Below are 8,080 nucleotides of genomic sequence, written 5' to 3'. Positions count from 1 at the left end.
TGAGTTTTGCGGCTCTTGGAGGGGCTGCAAATGGTGAAGTTACAAAGTGCTGCCCGCCTCAGGGTGGGTCGGAGGGGCTTGGTGCCAATGGGTGCCTAGTGCTGCCCCAGAGCTGGGAGCTGCTTTATGTCGGAGGGGGGTCTCCCTCTGTCCCACGGGATCCCGCCGCAGTGTGGCCAGCAGGAAGGGGCCCTTATCTCACGCCTGCAGGCGGGGGCACAAAGGCGGCGGAGGAAGGGGCCGGGTGGGAGCCCAGCGGTTGGCCCTTTTCATCCGCTTGGAGCGGCGAGGGCGGAGGAGCCGCTTGCCAAAGCAAACTTCAGCCCTGACAATTGCCATTATTATTAACACTGGTGCCGTGTTTACATTGCTTTATCCTGCACTGGGGCTCGGGGGGGGCACAGCAGCCACCCGTGCACGAGGCTATGGCCCCGGCTGTGTGGGACACCACTGTGACACGGCCCCGCGGTCGCATGGGGCACCGGGCAGGGCATGGGCTTGGCAGCAACAGCCCGAGCTGGGGCCAGGGCTTGCAGCACCCATCGGTGCATGGCCGCGGGGTGCGGATGGTTCCTTTGGCAATCCTGGGTGTTTCAGACGAGGCTAACTTCCACAAGGAAGGAGGGATGGTGCCGAAGCGATGCTCCTGCCCAAAATATCTCACCAGGGAGATAAAAGAAAAGCTGAGCGGTGGTATCTACTGCAGGCATGATGTTGCAATAGCCAGGACCGTGCTCGGCTCCTGCAGCACCCGTCTGCCGTCTCCCCGCAGCACGTCGTTGACACCAGACTTGGGGGCTGGGTTCACGGAGGTGGCTGGCATCAAAGCACCTCGTCTCAGGGTGACCGCCCCGGGGTGCATCCCCCTGAGCTGGACCCGGCTCGGCTGTGTCCGGGTCAGTGTCACCCTGCGAGCAGCAGGGAGCCACCGGACACGGTGACACTGTGGCTGGATGGTGACATCTCTCTCTCTCTCCGCAGTGGATCCCTGTTGTTATTTCCCCTGCCAGCACCAAGGGGTGTGCGTGAGGGTCGGCCTGGGAGGATACGAATGCGACTGCACGCGGACGGGATACTTCGGGGCCAACTGCACCTCCCGTAAGTCCCTCTTGCCTGGAGGACCTGTGGCACCCGTGGGTCCTAGGGTGACATGCTGCACCTGCAACACGTGCTCTCACCGGCAGTGATAGCGTGGGTGGGCTGGGGTCGTTAGCAGGCTTCGTTAGCGGGGTGAGCGGTTTGCCTGGTCTGTCTCCCCCAGCCGAGCTCTGGACGCGCCTCCACAACCTGCTGAAGCCCAGTCCTGCCTTCTACCACTTCATCCTGACCCACTTCAGGTGGTTTTGGGACATTATCAACAGCACCTTCATCAGGGACACGCTCATGAGGCTCGTGCTTACAGGTGAGGTGTTGGAGCGGGTCTCAGGGTGCAGCAGGAGTTGGGGACCCTCCGGGCATCAGCAGGAGGTGATGGCGGGGGTGGCGCGGCTGGAGTGATGCTGAGCAGCTCCCACGGGCATGGTGGACACTGGGCTTGAATAACCTCACGGGGACACCCAGGGAGGTTGTCATCCCATCACCCTGCGCAGAGGAGGCTGCCCGGCCAGGCAGCAGCAGGGTGCAGGGGGTTGGCGGGCCAGGCGGCCTGTGTCCCCGGCTGCGTGTCCCCAGACGTGTGTCCCCGGACATGCACCGGGCTGTCTGCCAGCTGGAAAACACACGCAGGTCTCAGCACACCGTGGTCCCCAGACCAAAGGGCTCTTAAGCAGCCGCATGGAAAGCAGCCTGTGGAAACATGGCCTTTGTTACTCATGTCCCCACATTCATCATTTTGCATAAATATTTAGGTTCCAGCTCTTGGAGCCATAGCGACACTTTTGCAAGGCTCCAGCTGTTGGTTTTACTGTTTCTGTGTGGTTGTCATTCATCATCCAAGAATCCACTCAGTGCATTAGCAGGAGCCCTCCTCTTCTGCAGGGGACTGCAGCCTTTAAAAGGCTCGGAACAAAGCCTGGGACGTCTGCATGCCTCCAGTGCCAGTACCTTTCTGGGTTTTGAGGTGTCAGAGGAGGGTGTCTGACAGCACTGAGTAGGCAGGCAGGGGCCGGGGCAGCGTCTGTGAGGTGCTGCCCCATGCCCCAGGCCCCACAGTGGTGACCCCCATCTCTCCTTTCAGTTCGCGCCAATCTCATCCCCAGCCCCCCCACCTTCAACTCTGACTACGGCTACATCAGCTGGGAGGCTTACTCCAACGTCAGCTATTACACCCGTGTCCTCCCGCCCGTGCCAGACAACTGCCCAACGCCAATGGGGACCAAAGGTACACGGCTCGCCCGGGGGGACCGGGACCGCACCGTGCCGAGTATGGGGCTGAGTCGCCGGAGCAGCACCCCGGGTCCATAACCGGCGCGGCATCGGTTTTTCGCACCCACCCATGCCTGAGCTTTCGCTGCCATGGGCACATCTGCAAGGCACCACTGGCAGTGCCATGGACTGCCGCTGTCCTGCTTAAGCTGGCCCTGTGGGCAGGAGGAGCTTGATGGCATCCGAAACGCTGCCGGGACAGTTCAGGTTGAGCTGGGGCATGTCGTGGCCTGTGTAAGAGGGCTGTAAGGTGTCTATGCCCATGAGTCAGTGCCTGGTGCTGCAGCAGATATGGCAACGCTTGCCGACAGCCCCGTGGCCAGCACTGGTACCCAGCCGGGTCGGCACGGGGCATCTGCCCTCAACCTCCATCCTTTGCAGGGAAGCAGCAGCTCCCCGACCCCCAGCTCCTGGCAGAGAGGTTCCTGCTGCGGCAGAAGTTTGAAGCCGATCCCCAAGGCACCAACCTGATGTTTGCCTTCTTCGCCCAGCATTTCACCCACCAGTTCTTCAAGACGTCTGGGAAGATGGGACGCGGCTTCACCAAGGCGCTGGGGCATGGGGTGAGGGCTGCTGGAGCAGGGGGCATGCGGGGAGTGAGGAGGGGGACCGGTGCACGCGTGGTCTTTCGGAGCAGCCTTGATGCCGTGCTTTTTTGGCAGGTGGACCTTGGGCACTTATATGGGGACAACCTGCAGCGGCAGCACCAGCTGCGACTCTTCAGAGATGGGAAGCTGAAATTCCAGGTACGACTGAAATATCTCTCAGCCCTGTGATCCAGGGTTGTTTGAAGCCCGTGTCCTTCTGGCAGCTCCTGAGGGACCCCAGCCCTGATGCCCACATGGCTGCTGGCCGGAGGTGCCACGTCAAAGGGACAAGCTTTGGGGTGTAGCTGCTCTGACAGCAGCAGGCGTTCCGCAGTCGGGTCTGTATGAGGGAGGTGTTTCTGTCCCGCTCACCGCTTGCAGGAGAGCGGCCGTGGTGCCCGTAGGGAGGCAGGTCCCAGCCGGGCAGGCTTTCACCGCAGTGGTTTTTCTCCCCTCTTCCCTTTCTGCCATCCCATTCTTGTTTCCCCAAGGTGGTGGATGGAGAGGTGTACCCCCCCACGGTCACCGATGCTCCAGTTCACATGGTCTACCCGTCCAGCATCCCCAAGGAGAAGCAGCTGGCGATGGGCCAGGAGGTGTTTGGGCTTCTGCCGGGGCTCTGCATGTACGCCACGCTCTGGCTGCGCGAGCACAACCGCGTCTGTGACATACTGAAACGGGAGCATCCCACCTGGAGCGACGAGCAGCTCTTCCAGACGGCTCGTCTCATCCTCATCGGTGAGGACCAGTGGTGCCGTGGGGCATGGGCACTGTGGAGCCCTGTGTCCCACCTGCCTGGGCAAGCCCCAAGGACTTGGATGTTAGTTGGTCTCTGTTTGAGGGTGGTGGCCAGGCTGGCTTTAGAGGCTGGAGGAGTTTCTCTGGCAGCCTTCTGGGGATCGTTGGCTTTGGTCCATAGAGCAAAAATTGCCTTTGGTCCATCAAAAAAATTAATTTTGAATAAGTTTGTCATAATTTTGAATTATTTCATTTTAATGTTCATTATAAATTTACTATAATCTCATGATAAGTCATTTTTGACCAAAATCCAGAAAAAAGCCATGTCACCACATTATCTCTAAGAAGCGTATCAAGGTCAGCTTCCTCAGGAACTATTTCGGTTTTGGCAGACTGACCTTTGCTGGTGAAAAAATAATTCACTGAAAAATTCCCAACCAACTCAACAAGCCCATAGTCAGAAAGGTCCCGGGTGGGGAATGGGTGCTGGGATGCGCTGCCATAGCAGGTGGGTAGCATCATCTGGGTACAGAGCCGGTAGCTCCGGCTGCTGCCAGCTGACGGCTGCTTCTCTCGCCTCCTGCCCAGGGGAGACCATTAAGATCGTCATTGAAGACTACGTCCAGCACCTCAGTGGGTACTTCCTCAGCCTCAAGTTTGACCCCGAGCTGCTGTTTGGGACGCAGTTCCAGTACCGGAATCGCATCGCGGTGGAGTTCAACCAGCTCTATCACTGGCACGGGCTGATGCCCGACTCCTTCATCATCCAAGGGGAAGAGTACAGCTACGAGCAGTTCCTCTACAACACCTCCATGCTCCTGGACTACGGCGTGGAGGCGCTGGTGGAATCCTTTTCCAAGCAGATTGCAGGAAGGGTAAGGTCCTGCTCTCCCCTCCCTGCCAGTGCCGGGCCTGTGGGACTCCGGGAGGGATGCTCGCGGTACCGGGAAGGCAGTGCCATTACGGCAGTAACGAACAGCCACTTTGGGCAGTGGGTCGTATGTCACACATGTCTGACGGGCATGTTGCAAGTCCTCCCCACAAGCATCGTAGCAAGGCTGGGCTTTGGCAGCCCCGTTTGCTTGTTCTCGGACTCTGTAGGAAACATTGCGGTGATGCCTGGAGTCTGCGGTAAACTGGGAGGAATCTCCTGGCCCAGACCGGGCTGCGGAGCAGCCTGGGTGTAGGAGCAGCTTGGCTGGCACTGTTCTTTGCTGCCATCACATGGATGTTTTGTTCCAAGCGATTACATCTACATTTCTCACCCTCTTTGCTTGTGCAAAACAAGACTGAGGCACAGATCCGCTGCTCTTTGGGTGTTTGTGTTCTCCCTGACCCCAAACCCCTGTGATCTCTCCTCTCCTCCCAGGCCAGCGCGTCACCGTCCATCTGGGGCTTCCCCTGCACCGTTCCCTGACAGGGAACAGGGTTGTGAACAGGGTTGACTTTAGCCCAAGCTGCTCCGCAGCTGTTTTGGCACTGTCCAGTGATTCCTCCTCTTCTTGCTGCTGCGATGACGTGCTGGTCTGCATGACACCGTGCCCAGGACACAGAAGCTTTAGTGTGGTGGCTCCCCTGGAGCAAATGCTGGTGCCGCCTTGTGCCTTACGTGTGCTCCTCCTTGTGTTCTTGCCCTCCAGATAGGTGGGGGACAAACCATCAATGCCAACGTCTTGAACGTGGCCGTTGGGGTCATCAAGGAATCCCGGCAGCTGAGGCTACAGCCGTTTAACGAGTATCGGAAGAGGTTTGGCATGAAGCCCTACAAGTCCTTCCAGGAGCTAACAGGTAGGGCTGCAGTGCTGCCGCAGGAGCTCTCGGGGCTTCGCTGGGGCAGTGCAGATGCTCTGCGCCCGCAGGGACGGCACGAGACCACGAGTTGCTCCCCAGCCGCTGGGCTTGCCCAGCAGAGCAGCCGGTCCTGCCCATCCAAGCCTTGCCTGGTCGTGACCCTCGCACGAGGGCAGACAGGGCTGATGCCTTGGTTGCAGGGGTCCTTCCTCCTATGGGGCTGGACGAGTGGTCCAGAGGGCAGTGCCTGGCCTGGGAGCTGGGCTCGCTGCTGCTTGGGTTATGGGAGCTGCCATGTTCCCATTACCCACAGCAAGGCCAGTCCTTGCCGGGTGCCATTCCCTTGCTAAAGCACTCTGACATTCACTTGGTGCAGGAGAGGAAGAGAAGGCGGCAGAGCTGGAAGAGTTGTATGGAGACATTGATGCTCTGGAGTTTTATCCGGGCTTGCTGCTTGAGAAACCCCAACCCAATGGTATTTTTGGGGAAAGCATGGTGGAGATCGGAGCTCCGTTTTCCCTGAAGGGGCTTCTTGGAAACCCCATCTGCTCCCCAGAGTACTGGAAACCCAGTACATTCGGTGGAGAAACTGGCTTTGACATAGTTAAGACAGCATCGCTCGAGAAGCTCGTGTGCCTCAATGTGAAGAAGTGCCCATACGTGGCGTTTCATGTGCCAGATGCTGCGGAACATGGTAGCCCTCGGAGCGGTGGATCATCTGCTGAGCTCTAGTACCGGGACAGCCTGCCCAGGTAGAGACAATCCTTGCCCAGGCGCTGGCTGAGCCGAGCTCCCAGCCTGGCACTGAATATCCCGTTCCTTCCCACAGGGAGCGACGAGGACACGGGGACCTGCCCACCCCTGTGCCGAGCAGGAGCAGGACAGAAGATGGTCCCATCCTGGGCATCCTCCACACCAGCCCTCGAGGAGAGGCTGGTACCAGCTCTGTGAAAAGCTCAAGTGCCTCAGGAGCGTGGCTGTCCTCAGCAGACCCAGTTCTCTTGCTAGTGAATACCTTGCACTAAGCCAGCTTTGGGGTTCCCCGGGGGACGCCTACCTCCCTGGGACGCTCTGGACTCCCCTGTGCTTTGTCACCCTCCACCCCTGCTGCTTTCCAGCACCAGACCACCAGCAATCCCACTTCCGCAGGGCTTCCCCGCTCCGGATGGAGGATCACAGAGCCCAGGGAGCCCTTGCAGTCCTTCCGCCTCTGCTGCACCCGGTTGAGGCACTGAGCTCCCCAAGGGAGGCAGAGGAGGCAGGTGGCAGCGCGCAGACGGACGGGGAGGACACGCTGTAGGTGGTCACGGTGGCCCAGCAGTGGCTGAGCTTGCCGTAGGAACCTGTCCTGATCCGCTTCTCCTGCGGCCGCTCCGGACCGTCCTCCCGAGGCTGCCCAGCACACGGGCATAGCTGAGACACAGCCAAGAAGAAGGAACCAAAGCAATGTTTCTGCGGGAGAAGACCAGAGGAGAAGCATCAGATGAGACCTCCCAGACCTCCTGCGTCTCCCACCTGCTAGCTAGGACCCCGGCGCGTACTTGCCGGCCACCCACGCTGAGCTGCTCGGAGCAGATGCTACCTCTGTGCAAACACAGCGATGAAATCTCTTCCATCCTACGATCGTTACCCTTCCCTGCGTTAATAGCTCAGCAAATGGCATCCCCAAGGCACACAGAGCCCGCTTCTGTCCCGCTCCAGAAACGCACGCAGATGTCAGCCCTCGCCGACATAATGACGTGGTAGCTGGCAGCCACTGTCACTAGCCTTGATCCCCATCAGATCCCGGTTCACCTCCAGGAAAATGGACATTTAAAATAATAAATGATTTCAAAAAACTCCTCTCATTTCCTCCAGCCAGTTTCCAAGCTTTGTCTCACCAGCACCAGGCCCTGCAAGAGGGCAGGACGCTCGGGAGGCAGCAGGAGCTGGGGGAGAGGAGAAGTCCCTGGAGCGTTGCTGGAGGGCTGGTGTCCCCGCTGGGACACGGCTGGGCCATGCAGCCACAGCAGGCTGTGTCATTGCTGGCTGCATCACAAGGAATAAACGGAGTCACCCTGCTCCTTAGGAGGTGCTTCGATGGGGGGGGCTCTGAGCCCGAGTCTCCTGTGAAGGTTTGATCTACGCTGCCCTCCGGACACTACCACCCCACAGCCCTGCACTGCGCTGCTCCGATGCTGATAACACAGTGCTTACATCCAACATTATGTATTTCTATCACATAAAATCTATCCACATCTAAATCTTGCTGGCCAGGTATTTTGTAGGCATGAAATAGCCACAGTCTGTAGGAGAGCAGATGGCTGCATTTTCCTCCTGTGCTGAGCCGGAGGAGGGGACCGTTCCTGGGCTCCCGCTCTGTCCTGGCAGGACTTCCAGCTGGCGTGGTGACTTCATGCCGTGAGGCCATGGGGGCTGCACTGCTCCCAGCTAGACCCTCCTGATGGGGTTCTCCACCCTGACCCCCCCACAGGCACTGCCAGCTGCTCCTCTGCCCATCACACAGAGCCACAGGGGAAGAGAGGAGAACCAGGGCAGGGAGTCCTGGTCCGGGGTGCTGCCCCGAAATCTGGGACCAGGCAGCACGTGAGGTATGGGGC

At 59.3% G+C, this 8,080-nt stretch overlaps 1 protein-coding gene across 1 annotated transcript; it reads left to right on the top strand.

Annotated features, from left to right (window-relative positions):
- Positions 1–953: 953 nt before the first annotated feature.
- Positions 954–7,358, top strand: PTGS1 (prostaglandin-endoperoxide synthase 1 (prostaglandin G/H synthase and cyclooxygenase)). The gene is made up of 10 exons (XM_010570745.1): positions 954–1,098; positions 1,262–1,402; positions 2,177–2,320; positions 2,746–2,927; positions 3,027–3,110; positions 3,443–3,689; positions 4,278–4,564; positions 5,330–5,477; positions 5,857–6,232; positions 6,310–7,358. Exons 1-9 carry the CDS (start codon positions 954–956, stop codon positions 6,210–6,212), a joined length of 1,734 nt encoding a protein of 577 aa, XP_010569047.1. The 3' UTR covers positions 6,213–6,232; positions 6,310–7,358.
- Positions 7,359–8,080: the final 722 nt, after the last annotated feature.

The sequence above is a fragment of the Haliaeetus leucocephalus genome, unplaced genomic scaffold, assembly GCF_000737465.1.
Source record: "Haliaeetus leucocephalus isolate CR32 unplaced genomic scaffold, Haliaeetus_leucocephalus-4.0 Scaffold306, whole genome shotgun sequence".
In the NCBI taxonomy this organism is placed as follows: Eukaryota; Metazoa; Chordata; class Aves; order Accipitriformes; family Accipitridae; genus Haliaeetus; species Haliaeetus leucocephalus.
The sequence above is the reverse complement of the archived record's forward strand: the minus strand, read 5'-3'. Positions and strand labels throughout refer to the sequence as shown.